Source organism: Oryzias latipes, chromosome 14 (genome assembly GCF_002234675.1).
Source record: "Oryzias latipes chromosome 14, ASM223467v1".
NCBI classification, from domain to species: Eukaryota; Metazoa; Chordata; class Actinopteri; order Beloniformes; family Adrianichthyidae; genus Oryzias; species Oryzias latipes.
The window spans coordinates 27,099,780-27,123,313 of NC_019872.2; the positions used below are offsets into that span (position 1 = coordinate 27,099,780).

General features: G+C 38.0%; 1 protein-coding gene across 3 annotated transcripts in view; it reads left to right on the forward strand.

The window, feature by feature from the left end:
- The window catches only part of LOC101155375 (unconventional myosin-VIIa-like), a 55,434-nt gene that overhangs the window by 6,023 nt on the left and 25,877 nt on the right, over window positions 1-23,534 (forward strand). For 2 of the 3 annotated variants that reach the window (XM_020709152.2, XM_020709154.2), the window contains exons 3-24: window positions 309-377; window positions 3,968-4,081; window positions 4,930-5,082; window positions 5,432-5,616; window positions 6,318-6,439; window positions 6,553-6,695; window positions 7,656-7,769; window positions 7,940-8,093; window positions 9,055-9,131; window positions 10,169-10,288; window positions 12,327-12,469; window positions 12,559-12,769; window positions 12,849-12,984; window positions 13,500-13,606; window positions 13,751-13,792; window positions 14,098-14,235; window positions 16,452-16,610; window positions 16,763-16,855; window positions 18,189-18,283; window positions 19,823-19,907; window positions 20,101-20,319; window positions 23,196-23,513. In XM_020709152.2, the coding sequence (XP_020564811.1) occupies window positions 360-377; window positions 3,968-4,081; window positions 4,930-5,082; window positions 5,432-5,616; window positions 6,318-6,439; window positions 6,553-6,695; window positions 7,656-7,769; window positions 7,940-8,093; window positions 9,055-9,131; window positions 10,169-10,288; window positions 12,327-12,469; window positions 12,559-12,769; window positions 12,849-12,984; window positions 13,500-13,606; window positions 13,751-13,792; window positions 14,098-14,235; window positions 16,452-16,610; window positions 16,763-16,855; window positions 18,189-18,283; window positions 19,823-19,907; window positions 20,101-20,319; window positions 23,196-23,513 (2,946 nt within the window). In that variant the 5' untranslated portion in view covers window positions 309-359. The remainder of the gene's footprint in view (window positions 1-308; window positions 378-3,967; window positions 4,082-4,929; window positions 5,083-5,431; window positions 5,617-6,317; window positions 6,440-6,552; window positions 6,696-7,655; window positions 7,770-7,939; window positions 8,094-9,054; window positions 9,132-10,168; window positions 10,289-12,326; window positions 12,470-12,558; window positions 12,770-12,848; window positions 12,985-13,499; window positions 13,607-13,750; window positions 13,793-14,097; window positions 14,236-16,451; window positions 16,611-16,762; window positions 16,856-18,188; window positions 18,284-19,822; window positions 19,908-20,100; window positions 20,320-23,195; window positions 23,514-23,534) is intronic. The other variant, XM_011483953.3, reaches the window with a different exon arrangement.

The following is a 23,534-nucleotide window of genomic DNA, read 5'->3' on the forward strand; positions in this document are numbered from 1 at the left end:
GGTTAAACTCTGGCATTACCTGTGTGGTTTTGTTTGTGAGAAGCTGTGATGGTTTTATTTTCTAACCACACTTTTCGATTTCACATCCACCCATCTGGAGGGGTTGACCTGTGCGGTTGTTCACCACCAACCGTTGCACGCCTGTAGAAAAAACACACATAAACATTTTCCCTTGATGTTTTGTGTTGCCCTGTCCTGCCCTGTACAGGTTTGACCATTTTTCACCCACAGATCGCCCTGATACAGAGGGCAGTTGGGACTAAGGCTTTAACTGAGTCCTACTTTTCTGTGACTGGTCTCCTCCTCAGAACCCACACCAGGTGACCTCTGATGTCCTGGACTCAACCAGCAGCTGAATCATGGTCATTCTGCAGCAGGTACAGTCAGTTCAGTATATTGTAAATTTTTCATTTCTGCACAAAAAACACACTGCAGTTACAGACTATTTTCTTCTGATGCCTTTAACTGAAAAGTTTTTAGGCTTGTAAAAATTGACCAGTTTAAGGGCAAATTTAATAGACTTCACCAAGAACTAAATGAAGATTTTTGGTTTTAAACCTAAACAATTAGTTTTATTTGTTCTGGAGGCCACATAACAACAAAACAACACACACAAAAAATGGAAATAATCTGCTGCAGATCCACAGCAACCACAATATTGACCAGCAGTAAATTAATAAAAACTGTCTCTGTGATGTTAAACATTTGAAACAAACATTGCAAAAAGACAAACTGATTTAGTTTTTCCAAATTAAAACAAAACATAGATTTTATGAAAAACTGTTTTTTTTTTGGCTCTGTTAGCCAGAGAAAGAAAAAGACAAATAAACTAGGAACAGTGGTTGCTGTGGAAAACAGACTTTTTATTTTAAAGTAGAGACATACAAACTTCCAATTGTGTTCATGAGCTTCAGACATGAAAAAAAGTCTACGGTATGGTTTCTATGGACTTACCTGCTTAGAAACTATAAAAGTTTATTTTCCAAATTATGTAAGGGTTAATGGCCGACAAAGTATGCATTATCACTTTTTAATGCCCGCTGTGGAAGCCTGAACCATCCAACGCGAACGAGAAGTGCGTTAAAAAGTGATAATGCACACTTCGAAGGCCATTAACTCACTTATACCATGGTCACTTACAAAACAAAAAATAAATATTAATAATAATAACGATTGATACTTTTATTTATCCCTCAATGGGGAAATTCTTCTCCGCATTTGACCCATCCCCTGGGGGAGCGGTGAGCTGCAGCTGAACCGCGCTCGGGAGGCAGTAGCGTTAAAGGTCTAGCCCAAGGACTCCCACTGAGTGATGTTAATTGCTCGCCATTAATATTAGCCAGTTTTTAGTCCTTAATTCTTGTTTTTTTTCCAATTTGGATCGCTTTTTTCACAAAAAGCGGACTATTTGTTACGTGGTTTGGCGCATTGTCATGGTAACGTTCGTGAGAAGCTATATTCAGCTTCAAGCTAAAGGTTGTTTTAAAGAAGCCAGCGCAGTGATACAAAACATTTATGCTATGTGACCAGAACTACTTTTTTAGGCATGGTATATCACTGTGGTTTATCACTTTTTAATCCAAACCCAGCGGCCAATGGTATAAAAAGATTTAAACAATGCTTTATGCGTGAGGAATCATAGGTTGCATGGTCCTTTAGGTCCACACCATGTTAAAAACTCTGGCTGTGGTGAAGCTTAACTTTTTCCTAGAGTGAGAATTGCAAACAGCAAAGGCTAAAAGTCTTGACATTCCAAAACTGCTTCCCACTTGTGTGTGAGCGGGATTAGCTTCCATTTCTGTGTGGGCTCCTTTGTTTTTTTAGCTGTAAGGCAGAAAAGAGTCGATGTGAGTTTTCCAGCTGCCGAAATGTTAAATCAAATTGATTTGAATAGTTCTCAAAACTTACTCCATTCGATTTAGGATTCAATTCATCTATAATTAACATTTATTTGAAGTGTTTCCATCGTCTGGGAGAACACTCTATTCTGATTGATCTTTATTATTGCGCTGGCCTAAACGGCAGTTGGGAACCGGAGCAGCAGAAACTTGGAACATCACTTTTTAAAACCAAAACCTGCAAACCTTTCAGCAAATATGATTATGTTGTCACATCCCATAAACAGATATAACATAAATATACATTTATCTAATCAACAAATGATAAATAAAAAAAGGACAAAGAGGCAAAACAGAAACAAAAATAAAAATAAAATAAGTAAAAAACTCAATTTCCAAAATGGATAATTTTGGTCAATTTTCCCAAAATCAGAGCAGCAGATGTGCTTTGAACAGTAAAAAATCGTTGGATAAACAAAAACAGTTTCATTTACTGTATTTTTTTTAAATAATAAAGAGTATCTTTTTCAATTATAACAGACCAAAACACTGTTCATTTCTGTTTGGAGCAGCTCACTTCTCCACATCTGTTCAGTAAACTTTAGGGTTCATGCATAAAATCATCTCAGATTAACTTCTCTGTGGATCAAAGAGAAGAAGTGATGCACATGATGTACATTTACAGTTAAAAAAATAAGAGAGTTCAAAGTTAAATAAGACTGAAACAAGCAAACTTCTACGCGTGACGTGAAAGCAGCCAGGAAGAAAAAGGAAGTATCTTTGTTTGACCTAGACTGTAAAAAGACCTGCAGAAGAGAAAAGCTACACTGGAAGAGGAAAAAACTGCTGTAAAACAGTCGACTGCTGTATAAAAGCAATCAAGGAAATCAGTGAATTACTGTAACACGTGCAGAGAAACAAGGGAGTTACGGTAAAAACATGGAGGAAAAAGCGTTTGTTGGTGGATAAGGGCTGTGTTAAATAAACTCTTTGGCTCTCATAATCGGTCTTGTCCTAAATTTACATCACGGCCCCTCTAGACTAAAGCTGGCCCTTCTTGAGCCTTTTTCAAACCAAATCTTCCCTTCAGGCGGCTGAAAAAGTGGGTGAATTGGATTCTGTGATGTAACTCTGAGCGTTTTTGGTTATTCAACAATCCTGATTTCAGCACAAAGCTGTTATGTATCAGGATCTTAATGTGGTCTCTGTGAAGCAGTCAAACTAAGACGGAAATCATTTAAATAAGATTAGTTTATTTAAAAGTGAAAATGACCCACAAACAGTTTTTTATCCATCAGAAAAAAGTTATGTAAAAAAAAAACGTGATCTTTTGGTAACTTCTGTAAAAATATATATCTAACTTTGTGTAACACTTTCAAATTTACTATGTTTTTGACAAAATAGTATTTTTAGGAAAATATATATATTATAGGAATATCCATAAAGTTTATTTTTTGGAAGTTGGAAGAGACTAAACAGTTTGTTTTTATTTTTGTTGTTGTTTATTTAACTTGTAAAAACAATCAAAAGAGTTTATTTTTGCCTAAACTTTCTAAATTGGCTCATAAGTTCATCTTCAGAAAGTTTCTACATAGTTTTGACTTAAAAATTATGTTTTTACATGAAAAACAGTCTAAGTGAACACCTGAAACGACGTTTATGGAAGGGGAACTTGGAGTTCACCTCTTGGAAAGAATTTCAATTTTTTTTTAATCTTTTATAAATAGAAGTGAACTCCAACTGTCATTTTAAATTTTGAACTTTTTTTTTTTCAAATAAATTTCCCACGTTTAACTTGGTGAATGATGTATGGAAAGTTTGTGATAACATGTTTTTCATTTGAAACTAATTTTTTGGTACGTTCCCGGTGTTTTCACCCTAAAAAGTGAACTTCCAGCTAGTTTCATTGTTTGGAAAAGATTTTAGATTAGTCTGAAATATGGAAAAGTGAATGGGTTTTGAATGTTAGCTTTTGTTTGCCCCAAACCACCATAAGACAATAGAAACGTTATGCTAAGTAAACAGTAGAATGTGACTGAAATGAGATTGACTTCCCTCATAATAAAAGCCAAGCAGTAAAAGAAATGACAGCGGTGATGACATCATTCTGTCTTTTCTTGTGCTTTCAGGGGGACTATGTGTGGCTGGACCACAAGACGGGCCGAGAGTTTGACGTTCCCGTGGGAGCCGTGGTCAAACTGTGCGACTCTGGACAGATCCAGGTTCTGGATGATGAAGGACAGGTGAATCATGGGAAAATTAAAAAAAAACTCTTTAAAGTTTAAAGTTCATCAAAAGACCCATTTTGGATTTTGTCATCCTCTGATTAATTTCTGTGCTTTTGATTCTAATCTCTGAATGTCCTTTTACTTTTTATTTACTTATTTCTCAGGGACCATCACAGTATTAGGTTTAAAGGTTGTCATCTGGACTTGGTATTTAAAGTTGAAGACGTTACACCTCTTATCCAAAAGGCTTTGTCAATTCTGATTTTCTTTAATTATCTCTTGTCCCCGGACAGATGTTACAATTGTCGAACTAAAAAGCTAAAAACAACAATTAAAAAGATGTACAATAGAAATACAAGTATAAAAAAAATCAATTGAAAAACCTATAGATTAAAAATACATACATTACAAAACAAACCAACTTTTTTGTTTCATAAATCTTTTGACTTGATTCCTTTTTTACAAAAGTACATTATTTTTTTTTTGATTTAGGTTTTACCTTCTTTTCTGTTTGTAATTTCCAGTTCTGATATTTGTTTTTAAAGTTTTGATTTTATTTATTGTCTGTTTTTCTTGGTACATCAATTAACTTGAATTGCATGCTGCAAAAACGGAATATTAAAAAAGTACAGACTCTTGTTTAAAAGAAATAGTTTAAGAAAACATGTCTTAGTGACTTGATTTTTTTCCCCCAAAATCAGAACAAATGTCCATTTTTCTTGCACAATTGGTGTTTTTTTCTTCTTATTTATGTTTAACTCGACTCTAGGGGACCTTTTCTTGCAGTGTGTAAATCCCAAAATGTATGAAGTGTGAACTGGTTTTAGGTGGATGGCGTAGCGTCTGTCTTCTCTCTCAAACAGGAACACTGGATTTTCCCCCAGAATGCCACCAACATTAAGCCCATGCACCCGACCTCCATCCACGGGGTGCAGGACATGATCCGACTGGGCGACCTCAACGAAGCCGGCATCCTCCGAAACCTGCTGATTCGCTACAATGAACACGTCATATATGTTAGTACCACGTGTGACGCCGCTTTCACTCAAAATAGCTGTATGTTATTTAATAATTGTTGACCTTGACTTTTCTGATCCAATGAAACTTTATCTAATTTTGTTTGCAAAGCAGTTGTATGAAGGGAAAGTGACAAAAAAAAGCGCCTTGACTTGAAATGGAACCAGATTCAAAATTATGAGAGTTTAGCTAAATATTTGACTCAGTTGTCAGAATAATTTGAATTTTTAAATGATTTTTATCAAATAGAAAGAAGATGTTTTTAACACAAGGAAATTATTGGATTTTTTGTTGTTGTTTTTTCAAACACCCATTTCTTTGTCCTGTTTTGTCTCTGGGTTGCCGCAGACGTACACGGGCTCAATCTTAGTTGCAGTCAACCCCTACCAGCTTCTGCCCATCTACACTGCAGACCATATCCGCCTCTACACCAACAAGAAGATCGGTGAGATGCCACCACACATATTCGCCATTGCAGACAACTGCTACTTCAACATGCAGCGGAACAACAAGGACCAGTGCTGCATCATCAGGTGCGTCTCTGAGCTCTTGAAACTAAACTAGACGAGCAGTTTGACACTCAACTGACATTCCTAAACCTCACTTACGTCAAACCAAATTTACACCGAAAGAGGTGCAGCATTTTAGGCTGAGTCTGAAGGGGTAGAATTCGGATTCTGCCTTAAACTTCAAAGAGCTCCAACAACTTTAGATTTTTCGTCCCGTCTATTTGGGCCATGTGTTGCCAATCCACAGCCCTACGTGGAACAAAATCCGATACGTATCTTCATACGATACATATCACAATACGCACGTCACAATACGATACCTTTAGATAGCCCAGACTGTAACAGAGGCAACGTATCACATTTTTCACAGGATCGATATTTTTCTACCCCCCTTCTGTCAATATTTATTCATTTTGGAAACGTTAGGCTTTGGTTGGTGTCCATGATGGCTGATAGCATCAATAGCAGGGTTGGCTTTACATTAGCACAATAAAAGCCAATAAATACAATAGACAGACATGTTTGTACACGTATGCATACGTGTGCGAGTTGATCTGCAGATGTATCTGAGTCTACATAGAGGTTTGTGTGACGTCAACAGGAAACCCAACAGTTGCTTAAACTTTTAGGTTGTTTTTGTCCATTTTACTACAGTATGGATCCACATCACTCACTATCTGTTTGAATTGAAGTTAAAATGTTGTTTAAAACTGTATGTGTGACAGCGGTGAGTCTGGAGCCGGCAAGACGGAGAGCACCAAACTGATTCTGCAGTTCCTGGCAGCCATCAGTGGTCAGCACTCCTGGATAGAGCAGCAGGTGCTGGAGGCCACGCCCATTCTTGAAGGTCAGCGGTAGACTCCTAGTGTTCGACCCACAGACAAACACTGCTACTGTGGTTGAGTTACAAACGTTTCGGTCCAAGTCTCAGCTGGAACTCACTTGATGTTCACCTTTTAGCTTTTGGGAACGCCAAGACGATTCGGAATGACAACTCCAGCCGCTTTGGGAAGTACATCGACATCCATTTTAACAAGCGGGGAGCCATCGAAGGAGCCAAGATAGAGCAGTACCTGCTAGAGAAATCTCGTGTTTGTCGACAGGTGAGACTCTAAAAACTCAATAATCTTCACCTTTTCAAGCCTCAATTAACCTTCAGCTCAGTGTCAAATATAAGTACAATCTATTTGCAAACAAACTTGATAAACATTTGATACAAAACTGCAAACAATAGGAAAAAAAATCTAGTGCTTTTTTAGATCATTTTTTAATTGTTGTTTTACAAAAATAATTCTCTGGAATATTATTGTAATTTTTTTTTCCTGAGCTAATTTATTTATTTAGTACAAATGAAGTAATAAAGTAGTAATATAGTAATAAAGTAAAAATACTTTGTAGATGTTTTCCCGGCCCCTCGTACCCCAGGTTGATATTTTGGGGGGAAAATGAATTAAGAGATTTTTTTTGAATTTGTGTATTTTTTTGCAATAAAACAGCCAAACGCATAGCAGGCGGAGCCCATGTAACCTATAACTCTGGTATTATTCATTTATTGTATCACAGCAAACAAACATAGACAAAAAACAAATAAATGAATAAATACATAAACAATTTGATTTATATTACATACATAAATAAATAATTTCGATAAATAAGTTTTAAAAAAATAATAATTACATCAACATGCATGAGAACATTTTCATTTTAAAAACAACACAAATTTGAAAAACAAAAAAAATTTTGTAAATAAAAAATTCAAAATCACTCAAATGTATTTTCTCAAAAATGTTCTGATTTTTTTTTTTTATGAATGCAATAAACCTCCACAGAAAAACAGTTCAAATAAATCCTTTTTATTCGTTAATGTTGATCAGTTCAATTGTTGATGGACAATGTTTAAAAACTCCTGAGCGTTAAGGGCCGACTTTTTGTTACCAGGTTGTAAAGTTTTTTAATGGAGTGTGCGTTTATACTCTAAATGAGCAGAATCCTCTGTAAAATATTGTCCAGCTGTTTAATGACAGACTTGCTTTCCCCCAGTGATGTATTTCTCTGTCCTGCAGGCTCCTGATGAGAGGAACTACCATGTTTTCTACTGCATGTTGAAAGGCATGGCTCCAGAGATGAAGGCTAAACTGGGACTGGGCCTTGCCACCGACTACTCCTACCTCACCATGGTGAGTCTGCAGGTTTATCATCTCATCCAAACCTGCCTGATCCTGTGCAGAAATGTAAACTGTGAATAGAGACCATCCATTTTTAAACTTCCTGAGGTTCAGGTTATCAGAGCTGCAGGTGGAGGATTCATCGCCCTGAAGATCATTACCTTTACTAACGTGTCCTTCAGGGTAACTGCACAGAGTGTGACGGCCGCAACGACCTGCGAGAATACTCCAGCATCCTGTCAGCCATGAAGGTCCTCATGTTCACGGAGACGGAGATCTGGGAGATTTCCAAGCTGCTGGCTGCCATCCTGCACATGGGCAACCTGCGCTTTGAAGGTTTGGGCGGACGGGAGGGGCAGTCACCGCCTCTGAAAGTTGTTTCACTTAAAAGAAGATAGACTTTTATAGATAAACTTCCTCTGTGAGAGATGGAATGTAAACGAAGAACCCAGGAAATCACAGTCATTTGTGATTTTTTATTTATTTGAATGAATGTAACCCTGGTTGGTAATGACAGAAGTCAAAGGTTTCCTGTAGATCTTCAGCAGGTTTTCTCTGTAGCTGCTGGTTTGGTCCATTCTTCCATGCAGATCTTCTCCAGAGCTGTGATGGTTTTGGGACTTTCAACTCTCGCCACAGATTCTCTGTTGGACGAAATGCTTTTGACGTATCGACTCCTTCATTGATGTGTTTGGGATCATTGTCCTGGTGGAAGATTCTAGACACGTTTCATCCTTAATGTGATTATGATAGAAGGAGGTTTTTGCCCTGAATCTCACCAAATATGACCCCATTCAACCTTTCCTTTGTACAGATAAATTGATTTGTTGCAGAAAAAGCAACCCCATACCATGATGATTCCACCCCCATGGTTTACAGTGGGTCATTCAATGTGATTTCCTGGATACTTTATTTAAATGTTGACACTCTTTTATTGTATTTTAATCCGTTTGCAGCATTGATATATATTTCTATTTCTCATCTATGCTTTTGTTGCATTTTTGTTTTTTCAATTTCACTTTGTTTTTTGGGAGACAGTCCAGGGACAACAGATGAATTGATTGATTTTTGCCTGAACTCTGGCGCCTCTGCAGAGATGCTGTTGTCCCTGGAAAATAAACTAATATATAAATAAAAAAAATTGTGAATATTGCACACCATGTCTAATCTTTTTAAGATCAGCTTGCAGAATCAGTGACTGACATTTTTTTCTCCACTCCCCCAAAAAACCTTTAAAAGTCCCTTTTAAAACACTACTGTTTCTGTTTTTTCAAACCATTGTTCTGGTTCCTTGCAGCTCGAACCTATGACAACCTGGACGCCTGTGTGGTTGTAAGATCTCCTGACTTGGTGACTGCTGCGTCCCTTATGGAGGTGGGTCCTGTTTTTGCGTCCAAATTAAGCCTGTTCATTAGAAAAAGAGGGAAAAAGACTTCACCTTTAGGGAAGCTAAAGGCTTTAAGAATTAGACAAAACATTTTGTTGTAGGAAAAATGCACAGAAACAAAATATTATTATATTTATTCTACCTTATCATTCTAACATTTGACGTTTGCTGTTTTTACAGCAATCAGATGTCAAATGTTTCTTTGATTTCGTAATGATTTTGTCTCCGCCCAACTCTGAGATTTCCCACCCTCCCTGTTTTCTGCTGACTCAGGTGTTTCCTCATCCTGACTGACTTCCTGCTGCCTGATCCAGGTAGCTGGAAGTGTAGAGAGAAAGCAGGAAAACAATCGGGGTGGTGGACTTTGAGGACCAGGGTTGGGCAGGCCGAATTTACGCTGTGGTGCAGCTTGTTTCTCTGTATATATTTAAAGAAATGTTTCTTTTTGTGTTAAAAAAAAGTCATGGCTTGTTACTACTGCATATGTTCCATAATTAAACAATACATTTTGCACTATTTTGAAAGTTTTATTTTAACTGTAACACATTTAAAAACCGCAGTTAAACGGCCATAAATCATTGTTTTAAAGGAATCTCCTAAAGATTCACATTTTAAAAAAAGTCACCAAGACATTTCTTGTTGTATGATTTTAATTTTTAAAGTGAGCTTATTTATTTGAAGGTTTTATTGTTTATTAGAAAACACTGGGTGTGGTTTTGGTGGTAAATGAGGTCCCATGAATGTCAATTGAGGAAGGAAACTGGCATTATTGCACTACTTATGCTATTTATGGTTCTGACCATTGTGTCATGTTTTAATTTTGCTTACTGTTGTTCATTTTTTCTATTCTTAAGTGTTTCATGTGGCACATTAGCACCACAGCAAATTCCAATTCTGTGAAACTGCTCTGTTCACTGAAAACGGCAATAAACACTCCTTGAATTATTTGATTTTTGATTTATGGCGCCTTCTTTGACTGCGGACGTGTCAAGGCGCCGTTTAATTAACATTTCTGTGTTGACAGGTGGAGCCTAAAGATGTGATGGTGTGTTTGACCACCCGAACCCTCATCACCCGAGGTGAAAGTGTCACCACGCCCCTCAGCATGAATCAAGGCCTGGATGTCAGAGATGCCTTTGTCAAGGTACCACTTTTTAGACAAGGTCATGACCTTTGTGGTTGTGGGTGGAGCTTTTAAAGCAAACAATGGAAACTAGGTTGGAGTAAAACTACAAAAAACACGTTTTATATTAAAGAGCTGAAAGACATGGTAAAAACCAGCCTATTTGGAGTTGACTGAAAAGAAAAAGCTTTTTCCTGTTATTATTTCCTCAGGTCGATCATTTCCTTCCAGCCGACCCTCGGATACCTTTACATGTCTATAGATAACCTAAAAATCTTTATGTTTTTCACTTTAATAACTTAGTCAAACCTAGATGTACCTCAGAGGCAGTGCATATCATATGATGAAAATGTATTTAACAACTTGGAGGCTCCTCGCCGATTGCTTGTGTAGCATCAGTGGTGCACCGATTGTAGATTTCTGGCCAATCACAGATCATGAAAAAGCCAGATTTCCACAGACCAGTTTTTTTATTTTACTTACAGGTTATGAGCTTCTTAAGTTTCCTTGTTTCGGCTTTGCTTTTTCCACCACGCTTCGCTTATTTGCTTATTCTTTCACAACAAAAAACTCTCAAACAGACGACATCACTGATGGAAATTCTGACTGCAGAGGCTCACACAGGCGCAAACGTGACCAGGTTGAGAGATTCCCTACAGCGGACAATGGCTGTTTGATAGACCTTTGTGGAGGCAAATGATTTTATGTGCAAGTATCAACGGATCACCAATCCCCCAAAATTAAGAAAGTTGAAGTCAATTGATCTGTGCTCCCCTAGTTTACATTTTTGTGAAAGATCATTTTTGGGGTCTCAGACTCAAAAAAAGGTATATTTGTTGCTCATTAGAACAACTCAAAGGATAAATGATGCTTAGGTATAATCTGGTAAAAAAATGGGATGTAGATAGAAAATTAAAGTGGTTTTGAGACTGAGCCCTGTGGTACAACATATTTAATATGAGGGTTAATACTGGTTTGTTCTAAAAATGAATGCTTCTTTCTGCTTCTCACTGGAAAAATAAAGATGACCAATGGAGGTTTTGGAATTTTTGAATCTAAACTAAAAAAATCTTAAAGAAAAATCCCACAAAGAAATATATTCAAATAAATGTCATCCTAGTTAGGATATTAGGTCAGAAATTACTTGGAAAGGAAAAAAAACCCACAAATAATAATCAAAGAAGATTTTTTTTAAAAAGGTACAGAAAAGTAAAAATTAAAAACGTAAAGAAACACGCATGTAAATGATGCCATTTGGTTTCCTTTAATCATAGATATTTGCATTTAAACATACAATACATGATGCATTGAATATGCAAACAATATAAAAACAAGCAGGACTCACCAGGTCCAGTCTTCTACTGTACATCTATCTCATGGTTTTTCATTTTCTAATGTCACAATAAAAGACTGTTCTGTAGAAAAAAAGCGTGTTTATTTATATCGCACACTTTGTGAATGAAGACGACTCAACATGCTTTACATGAAACATTAAAAGAAATAGTAAAGCTGTGATCATTACAACAAAAATGTAAAGAGAATTCCAAAGAAATAAATGTTAAATCAGCTTAAATTAACAGTGTGGATGTAAACCTTTGAATACAAACTAATCAAATGTAGCTGAGCACAGGTGAGTCTTTTTACCTGGATTTAGTTCAACTGAGTGTTTCAGCTGATCGAAGTCTTTCTGCAAGTCTGATCCAGATCTGTGGAGCATACAATACGAATGGAGCTTGTTCGTGTTTGGTTTGGACTCTAGGAACTGACAAAAGACGGGATCCAGAGGACCAGGGAGGTCTGGTTGGTTCCCACTGGGTCAGGAGGTCAATTGTGTATTTTGATGCTAAGCCACTGAAAGCTTTATAGTCTGTCCTGCGGCAGACAGGCAGCCAGTGGAAAGACCTCAGAACTGGACGTATGTGGTCTACTGTTTTGGTCCTTGCGAGACAATTGAATAATTGCAATCTTGGTTCTAAGGTGGCGGGGTGGGGGGGGCAATTTGATGTTATAAACTAACACATTTCTCCTGAATATTTGCTGACTTGTGTTTTTCTAACAGGGGATCTACGGGAGGCTGTTTGTCTGGATCGTGGATAAGATCAACGCCGCCATTTATCGGCCGCCGTCCTGCGAGAGCAGTCTCATCAGAAGGTCGATGGGTCTGCTGGACATCTTCGGCTTTGAGAACTTTTTTGTGAACAGGTGATCTCCGTTTTGTTGTTGGATAACGCCTTCTCCCAGCTGATGATTCACCTAACGCCGCCTCCTCTTCCTCCTCCTCCTCCTCACAGCTTCGAGCAGCTGTGCATCAACTTTGCCAATGAGAATCTCCAGCAGTTCTTTGTTCGCCACGTGTTCAAACTGGAGCAGAAGGAGTACAACTTGGAGGACATCAGCTGGCAGCACATCGAGTTCACAGACAACCAGGATGCTCTGGACATGATCGCCAACAAACCCATGAACATCATCTCCCTCATCGATGAAGAGAGCAAGTTCCCCAAGGTGATTTAGAGGAAGGACGTAGAAATGTAGCTTCCCTTCGTTCAAAAACCTTCTGATGTGGGATTCCGTCTCTTCTCAGGGAACAGACGCCACTATGTTGTATAAGCTCAACTCTCAGCACAAACTGAACTGCAACTACATTCCTCCAAAGAACAGCTACGAAACCCAGTTTGGGATCCAACACTTTGCTGGAGTGGTGCATTATGAGTCCAGAGGTACGAGACGTTTCTGCTTCATTCTCTTAGTTTTGGTTGATTTAAAACCCTGTGGACTTCTACAGAAAAAGAAGTTTAGATTTAAAATTAAAACAATTAAATGTCATAAAAACTCTTGGAAGAAATTGTGACCCGTATTCCACTCAGTTTTTCTATATCGGATAAAATCCAAACGGTCTGGTGTTTCTAAAAAATAAGAATCATGTTAATTTATCACATGGTTCTCTGATTTCTCCAAATCCGAGAAGTTGTAACTGTGCGTCTTCCAAGCAGAATTCCAGACATAGTTATGAATTTCTCATGGTAAATGAATTATACTGCCCCCTTGTGGATTGCTCAGTTCATCACAGTTCAGGATTTTTTATGGCTGAGGTTCTGAATGTTCTACGTGCTGCTAAATTGAGTTTTGACTTTAGGACCAAATTAATGGTTCTTTTTACTTAATGATAGAAATTACAAACAAAACCGAATTATTTGCCTTTTCAAAACTTGTAAAACTTTGGATCACATTTCAGGATTTCTGGAGAAAAACCGAGACAGCCTCCACACCGACATCATCCAGCTGGTGCACTCGTCCAGGAACAAGTTCATCAAGCAGATCTTCCAGGCGGATGTTGCCATGGTGAGGGTTAGGGGATGAACCTTTTCCTCCTCCTTGTTGCTGATTGATGATGGGGCAGGTTACGTTTGCCTTCCTCTGCTTTTCTGCTCCGCTCTCTGCTCACTTTGCCTTTTTTTTTATCTGTTTCTTTACCTCTAACATCAGTTTCTGTGTGGCTATCAGCAGCCCAGCACCCCCACTCCCAAGGTAATCAAGGGCCTGTAGTGTGCGTGTCCCTGTGTGTGTCTGTTGCTGCAGACCCCAGCTGTCCGTAGAGCTTTCTTTAACTCTTCGGTTCATTTGTGACGTTCCAGAGTTGCTGTCATTCATCTATTTAGCTGATTTCCTTTGACACTTAATTGTTTTCTTGACTTAAATTCTGCCTTTTCCCATTTTCCAAACTCATTTTGAATTTTCAGGTTAAGGGGTTCAATCTATTTTTTTTTTAAAGCAACCAAAGTTGCGATCAGCAGGAACTGTGGTCGCTTCACGCTGCGTTTGTGTGTTCGCAGGGCGTCGAGACGAGAAAGCGCTCGCCCACTTTGAGCAGCCAGTTCAAGCGCTCTCTGGAGATGCTTATGAGGACGCTCAGCGTCTGCCAGCCATTCTTCGTCCGCTGCATAAAACCCAACGAGCTGAAAAAACCCATGGTGAGTGTTGCTGAGCAGCTGGAGGCAGAGATGCTGGGTTTGTCCAACAACGAGAAGGAGAGAAGAACAAAAAACAAATATCAGCTGTGTTTTCACAATAAATTCACCTAATGGAGCACGACCATTTAAAAAAATTGCATTTATTAAAAAAAGGTTTTTCTGTTGGAGGGGGCGGTTTTTGAGTTTTATCGAAATTGACCCATTTAGCAAAACTGCAATGGAAACCCTTTTTTTTTCTATTAAATGAGTCAAATGACCAACAACTTTGGGCACAGTGGTCCCAGAGCGTCACACCGCTCATCAGAAGTTGAGCGTTTCATGTGAATTGTTGGATCCACAGCTTCTCTGCAAAATCACCAACCACCATTCCCAAAATGGTTTAATCCCTAGCCGCTCCCACTTGTAAGGAGAAGACGCCGACGTCTCCTTTGATTGATGATGATGAGCGCTAGTGCCATGGCAGAAATTTAAATGTATCTGCTGTCAATCAAAGGATGGTTCACGTCCGTCGTCACGTTTCTGAATGACTTAGCGCCTGGGTTAGTTTGTGTTTATTCACATAATTATGATTTAATGGCAACAGTGTAATTAGGAAATTGTGTTTTTCTAAATTTCAAAACTAATAACTAAATTGTCGCTTTCATTGACTGTATGAGAGAACTGGACTTGGGCGTCTGTGACGTCACCTGTAGAAAACGACTTACTTCTGGCTCGAGCTAATTCTTTTGGAGCCAGACGACAACAGTGAGCAGTAATCAGGCCAAGACGGTCTGAGTCAGTGTTTCTATGGCAACAACTGTCCAATCAGGTGTGAGCTTGTTGGAAGCCACACCCCTTCCACTGAAAGCAGGCACAGAAGAAGGTTTCATTTGGTTAGGCTGAGGATGTAAAGGATGCAGATATGAGTAAAAAAAACTGACTTAGTACAGACAGCAGTATGCGTTCAAAACCTCAGATAAGTTTAAGTTTTGAAGACGAGGGAAAGCAGAGGGATGTTTTACCTCGAGAGTGGTGAAGAGTTGATCACTGGCGTTTTGCAGTGGGCGTGGCCAGAAGCTTAAAGAAATATCTTCAGTCAGAACATTTCGCCATACCAAAGAACTTTCTGTTGAAAAGGAGAACTAATATCATCATCCAGTCAGTGATGTCCCATAATACCTACCTTTTCCTGTTTTTTAAATTGTTTCATTTTGTTTTGTGGAATTTACTTTTGTTTTCAGAAATGTTTCCTTTTTAGCTTCTTGTTTTTTTAATTGTATTTGAATTTTTTTGAAAATTCCGTTATGGTTTCTGGAAAAAAATGCAATGTTTTTTTAATTGTCAATGTGATCTTTAATTTGTTTTTGAATTCAGTTATTTGTTGATGTGTTTGGCACTTCGGGGCCACCGTAGAAAATGCTAACAGGATAAACTCTTGTTAACACTGAAAATCACAATAATAATATCAATGACACAACAATGTGTTTAAAACACAAAGTGAACTATTATTCATGTTTTTAAATATTTTCAAGCAATTAATACGTTATAAATAAATATGTAGCCAACAAATATAATATATCTAAACACAGTTTTGCAAAAATAACTCATTACATAAATGACAAACCTTCTCCCGAAGGGTTTATTTGGAATCTTCTCAATAATGATTGTTTTAAATCATCAAATTGAGACGAGTATCTTGAAATCTTAAATGTGATGAAAACTGCTAAAAAAAACTGCAATACCAGAATTTCTGACTCCGCCCATCTCGTGGTTTAATTGTTTCTTGGTTTGATTAAAAGGAAAAAAAAGAATCACAGTCGAGTTTGTTGTTAAGATGCCAAACAAAGAACAAAAAACTAAAACAATAGTGGAAATAATATTATTTCTGGTGAATAGAATTTTATTTATTATGCATAAATGAAGACTTTTCAGACAGTAAGTACTAAAAAAAATCAATCAGCCAATCAGGAGTCTGAACGTTGGATAAGATGAAATAATGTCTAATAGTCCAGCATAATTTTGATGGACTTAACAGTTTTTTAGACTCATCTGATGAACCACAGACCTCAATGTTCTCCACTCCGGTCATTTAAACTCAGATAATGACATAAACATCAGCATTTGGACGTCTTTCCTGCTGAATTACAGATTTTTAATGCTCTTTTTTACTGTTTTTAGTTGTGTTTCCAGTTGTAGTTCAACCGTGACGTTGTTGCTGCTTGTGTGTTTCCTTGCAGTTGTTTGACCGAGAGCTGTGCATCCGTCAGTTACGCTACTCCGGAATGATGGAGACCATCCGGATCAGGAGGGCAGGTTATCCCATCAGGTACAGCTTTGCAGAGTTTGTGGATCGGTACCGAGTCCTGATGCCCGGAATCAAACCATCTCACCTTCAGGTTGGCATCTGGTCATCCTACCTTCAGATCAGAATGTACCATTTTATTCTTATCAACTGCTTTTTTCCTTTTTTCTTTAAATACATCAAATTTAAATCGTGAATTATTTATTTCATTGCTGTCAGCTGCAGTTTACTCGTATCTTCATGCAGGAAGACTTGCGGGGAACATGTCAGCAAATACTCACGGCCCGGCTGGGTAAACATGAGGACTGGCAGATTGGAAAAACCAAGATTTTCCTAAAGGTTGGTGTTTTGAGTGTAAAATTCAGCTTTGGGGTCTTGATTCTGTTCATTTATTTAATTTTTTTTTGTTTTGTTTTTACACCGGTAACAGCGTTTCAAGTTAAAACTCAACCAGAACTAAATATCAGGCTAACCCAAACCCCACCTTGTGGTGTCCAATTCACTCTCTTGGTTGAATTTTACTTTGAAAGATTTTACCCCAAAAAATTTTAGTTCACTTTTTTCTGATCTATTTGAAACATTGTTAAGGTGGGTGGAGCAAACGCCAAAAAGCCCCTCCCACTTCAGGCTTCATTTTTAATGTGTGACGTCAGAAAAAATCTGGGACAAAAGGAAAGAAAACACACAAACTTTTTCACTACCACAATCAGTCCTTCCAGACTCATTTAGCTGGGGATTGGTACACTTGCAGAATTACACACCAATCAAATAGAAAACTCTGAAATATTTTACGAATTATTTTAACTCCATTTTAGCTTTTAAAGTCTAAAACAATGAGCTTTAAGTGATAAGGAGGAACTCAAAAAATACATATTTATATATAAGTAAGGTTTATCAGAGAGTTTCTATGGGAAATTGAACCAATTTATACATTTTTTTTGCTTCTAACTCATTTATGTATGTATTATATTAAAGTATTTTTGGCAGATGTAGATTTCTGTAAAATTCTTTGTTTTTTTCCTTGCCTTTTTAAAACTTGTGAATTTTATTTGTTTATGTTTGGAGAAATCTTAATGCTTTAGTTGTAATTGTTCAAATGATTTTTTTTTTTCACAAAGAATGAACTCTATTCAGGCAAATAGTCATGAGGTCGGGGAATAAACACAACTAAAACTGTGTTTATTTAATTGTTTTAATGCTTTAGGTTTTATCATTGTGTTATTTATCGATTTGTGTACAGTACTCACATTTATAAAACTTGTATTCACAATCCACCACCCGGCCTCTTGCGGCTGATTACCTGAATCAGGTGTGTTGTGGATACGTCTGAGCCAATCAGCAGAAAGCAGTGATGGCAGAACTGGATAACAGACACGGCTCTAGATCCTGAAGACCAGGATTGAGCAGCCCTGATTTAGTCTGTCTTCAGTGTATTTTAATAATAATAACCTGTAGTACTGGCCAACAGATTTCTAAAAATGTTTAACTTGATGTCGACAATCGGTTAGCATCTTTAATATTTATTGAAATCTTGTTATCTAAATGTTTACTGTCCAATACACTTCAAATTTTTATTTCAATGTTCTCTGTCTAAATGGGGAATAAGGAGCTTCAGGAGAGAGCAGGTGATACTAAAGGACCTAAACTCCTTCATCTCTGTTTTCCGGTACAGGATCAACACGACATGCAGCTGGAGATCGACAGGGACAAGGCCATCACCAACAAGGTCATCCTCATCCAGAAATCTGTGCGCGGACTTCAAGCCAGGTCAGCAAATTTATTTATGCTTTGTTTTCTATCATTTACGTGAAGATTTCAGAAGATTGAGACCATCAGCCCAGAGACCGAGGTCATATTTGAAACAGGTAGTCCTGTTTGAATTGAAAGTTTAAGTTTAATAAACTTTTAATTCTCTTCAAGGATGTCGAGCAACGATCTGACAAATCCTTTTGAACATTTTGTTTCTGTTTTTCTACTACATCATTGGTGGACTCCTTATCACGTGACTCCAAGTTTGTAGTAGAGACTTTGGTCTTTTATAGTTCAGGTTTAGGCGTTGAAGATTTTTAGGATAAAACAGAGTTGATGCAAATGTGTGTATTGGTTTGTCTTAACACAAATAATGTCCTACAAAGGCACTTAAACATAAAACAGATTGTCTGTTTTTATTTTTATTGAGAATAAAAGAGAGACTGCCCTGCAAAGGGACCGTCCACAAAGTGCAACCTGTGGGGAAAAAGTGACCCAAAAATATCCATAATGTCTCAAAAACATCAGAAAGTAATGAATGTTTTTATTGGTGCGATCTAGTCATGAATATTTATCATCATATTTTTCATTTTCATTTTTAGAAATTGTTAATAGAGATATGAACTACATCTGATCCTAAATCTGATTCTAAAGAAACTAAAACTACAGTCACCAAACTTTATCACATGACTAATAATCATCCATTTTTACCCATTAATGGTTGACTATTTTTTTCTAGTTGATAGTTGCACAGTTTTCACTTGTTGAAGCTGCTTCACAGAAGTGCCATCTTTAGGTGTTAAACTATAAAAGATAATAAAATACAAATAGGAAAAAACCTGGATGTGTTTACGAAATTTCTTCTTTTTTTATATGTTACAAAAGTAACAGATGGTGATTTAGTATCTGCAGATTCTCAAAATCAAATGAGTCCAAATCGGATTGGGGCCAAAAAATAACCTGATCAGGACGTCCTTAATTATCAATGCCTGTCAACTGCTAAATGAAAAAGTAGACTTTTATGATGTGAATCCTCCTGAACCTAAAGTCTCCTTCAACGGTTGTTTTTTTTAACCCCTTAAAGTCCTTATTTAGGCTGAAACTAGTTTTTGTGAAGAGGAGTACTACACTGATGATGATTTAGTACTTTATTACTAATGAAAATTTACATTTAAAAACCCGACCTTACACGAACCATAGTAAAATTCAAATCATTTAAATTCAACTCAATTCAAAATTTGAAAAATAAAACGTTTTTAATTGAATTAGATTTAGGAAATTTAAATTTAACTTTTACATTTTGAATTGAATTGATTTTAACTGAATGTAAATGAATTAAATGAATTTAGAACTTTAATTAATTAGAACATTAATTTAATTTGACTCGTTTTACAAAGATTTGGTTTGGTTGCGTTTGTTGTGTGCTTCGTATTAAGTCGGGTTTCGATCGAACCCCCTGAATCAGTTTTGCCATTCGGACTTGGATGACCTTGAATCCCTGACACATATTCATGGGCTTGTTTCTATAACATCTTGTGATTTGTTCCTGCGTTCCAGAAAAAACTTCCTGAGGCTCAGAAGTGCTGTCACCGTTCTCCAGAAAGCCTGGAGAGGTTATCAGTGCCGGAAGAAATACAGAATCGTGAGTCTCTTTTTTTTAACATCCAGTCAAATGTTTTTTTTTACTTCAATCCATCTGTTTCTGTGATCCAAAGAATGGAAACAGAACTGAGATCTAATAAAATACATTGCATAAAGATTCTCACTTGTGATCAATACAAATGTTTGAAAGAAGTTTAAAGAGGAAGAACCGTGACGGAGTTTCTGTCCTCCAGATGAAGACCGGCTTCCTGCGCCTTCAGGCCGTCTGCAGGTCCAGGAAGTACTACAGGAGCTACCGGAAAACCCGCCTTCGTGTCACGCTCCTCCAAGCTCGCTGCCGAGGCTTCCTGGTCCGGCAGGCCTTCGCGCGGCATCTGCGTGCCGTCTTGACCATCCAGGCCTACACCCGGGGCATGATAGGCAGACGCCTCTGCCAGAGGCTCAGGGCGGAGGTAAACTGTTATTACGTTTACTTCTGCCACTTTCACCTTCTAACCGTCACAGCTGAAAGAGAGGGCTGCTGGGTCTGAGGAGAAGAGGAGACCTGCTGGGAAACCTTCATTAGATCTGCTGGGATCGTGCCTTAAACTCAAGTTAGATGAAACAATGGCGGAAAGGTTTGGGAGGTAGTCTGAATCAATGCAATTTAAAAGAATTCCCTTTTTAAAACCATTTTTGTTTGGTTTTGAAAACAGTTTTTACTTAAGTGCTTTAAATTGAACCAAAATAGAACCTTTTTTAATAAAATTATAAATGTTTACATTAAAAAATTGCTGTTCTTTCCAGAATAAATAAAAGAAATAATGGATCTGATAATCTTTCTGAGGTCCCACTATGAACATCTTTTCATCTATTTCCAAAGTGTTCCCAGTAGTTTTGTAAATTCTGATGATGGAGTTTTGATCTAAAATCCAAAATCCAGTGTTATTTTTCTAGGACATAGTTTCTGCAGAGCGGCAGGGGTTCGTTGGCAGTTTACCACTAAGTTGTGGGCTGGACCGTTGGCAGTGTGTAAGCCTGCACTCATTTCCCATCATCCTTTTGTCTAACACCCTTTCCCACTAGCTTACAGCCCCTCTCAACCCCCACCAAACATTACCGGTGCATCCTAAATGGTGGGCAATGTTGGAGCTATCCAGCTGTACAGTTTTGATCCAGAGTCCAACTCAGACGAGAAAAACAAAGACGTTCACGGATCCATTTGTCTAAAGTGGAGCCGGAATCTTGTGTCCCTGCGGCCTGTAGGGCATACGTCACAGCTACGATCTTTTCCAACAGCATTCTTTGGTCTGCCTGAATCTCAACAGTTTAAACAAAGACAAACTCAGAAATACTATTTTATGCTTAATTTTTTTTATATATGTCCACCATCATTAGTCAAAGATCATGTTAAAAACACAGAAAGCACAGTTTTAATTCAAGTGTCTCTTTCAATGTCTAGTTTTTTGCACAAATTCTACAAAACCCAAGAATGAAATGGCCTCCACTCCTGACTTCTGTAAAGGTTCTCATCTGTCACGGTGTGGTTGTCTGGACTTTAAATTAGGGATTTAACTATTCGATTCACATCATAATTTGCGGCTGACGATCAGATTCTCTGACCTAAAATGGATCCAGAACATCTTTGGCCCAAACTTCAACCAGTGGGACTTAGAGAGAAATTCCTGCTACTCAACAGTGAGGTTTTGCAGATTCCTTGAATTTCTTCCAGATCATCAAGTGTAAATGAAATGTGTGTCCAAACAAACAAGTAAACAAGAATGACTGTCAAATCCATTCACGTTTTAGTTTCCTAAAGTTCACCACTGTTGTTTTTCCACATCCAAAGAATCCAAAGGGAACATTCTTAGAACATTCTAGACACTGGATGGTCACATGACTTTACTCAAGTTAGACACATCGGACGGGAAGATGGACTGATCCATTTTTGTTGCTGTTGTCCACTGTGATGCACATGGTCACTTTTTTTTACGTTTTACTAAAATAAACCTACTCTACCTCAATCCAAATGGAATTTGCCAACGCCGTTGATTTATTTCATTTTGTAATGGTGTCAATGCGAACAGAATCTGATTCATCGATTTGTCGTTCCACCTCTACCTAAAATATTGTCTTGAAACGTTTCACACTCATCCAGTTGGCTTCATCAGTCTAAGTGGTGCTTTGGGTTGGTCCTATTCATTCCTTCAATGGAAAGTCTCAATAAGGGGAACAAAGAGAAAGCAGACAGTTGGTGGATGGGTGGTGTCATCATGGAGTTTTGCTCTTCTTTGGACTAATTCTACTCCTGACATCTCCATTTGCAGCAGTTCTGAATAAGATGGGTTTATAGTCTACTGAGCATAAAGTGAACCTTAACCCTTGTGCTATCCTAGGCACTTTACCATTGGGAGTTGGGTCATCTAGACCCACTAGACAGTGTTCTGAACCTTTTTTCTTCAATGATTTGTGATCTTCACTGGTGTCCATGGATTACATGAAATCTTTCCACCTTTATCCACCTTTGTCATGGTAGGGAGAACACGTCAATGGAAGGGGGGGGTCATCTAAGAAAGCACAAGGTTTAAAAAATGTCTCCTGCTTCATGAAGCTTCATGAAAACATCTGATAAACCTGATCATTTTAGGTAAAGCTATTTACACATGTACTAGATAGAAAGAGATACAGTTTTATATATTAATAAAAAATGTGTTGATTAGACGCAGATGAACAAATCACTAATTTTCTAAATTTACGCTATGTTCTGCATAGTTATGAGGCCACTGTTAGTTTTGTTAAAATTTTTGATTTTGGGTTCTCCGGAGTTAAATAAATCACATCGATTAAAAACAATTTTAAATACGTTTTTGGATAAATTATCAACAAAACTAAAAAAAAAAAAATTCATCATTGAATGTTATCCCAGTTTCTACTCACACAAAACATTAATCTGGAAAAATAACTTTAATCAAAAGTTTTTAATTTAATTCTGATCTCAAAAACACAGTTATTTCATTTAAACTTTTTTAAATAGTTTTTTTATCCTTTTTTTAAGAAGTTGTTTTTCTACTGCAGTGTGAAAATGTTTGAGATCTTTGCTTTTTGTTTTATTAATTTGCCAATAAATGATTTCCTGCTCTTTAATCTGGTTTTCTCTGAGTTTTTTTCCCCCTCTGAGCCCAAACTGATCTTCTCAATATTTTAAGTTTCTGATTTCTCAGCTCATCTGCATGTTTTTGGTTGGATGTAGAAAAATGAGTTCAGTCGGTTCAGTATCATAAAGGCGAGTCAGACCCCCCCGACGGCTGTGTGAACCCATCTCCCTGGGTCTCCCCTCCCTCCCCTGCAGCTGCAGCGTCGCCTCCAAGCCGAGCGCCAGCGTCTGGCCGAGGAGGAGCAGCTGAGGAACCAGATGACGATGCGGCGGGCCAAGGCGGAGGCCGAGAGGAAACACCAGGAGCGGCTGGTCCAGCTGGCCCAGCAGCAGGAGGAGAGGGAGCGGGAGGTGAAGGAGGAGGCCAGGAAGAAGAAGGAGCTGCTGGAGCAGATGGAGAGGGAGAAGGACCAGCCTGTGGACCACTCCGACATGGTGGACCGCATGTTTGGCTTCCTCGGGGATTCTGGGCCGTTACCCAATCAGGACGGACAAGCCCCAACCGGATTTGAAGTACGCCCCCCGCCCTTAATG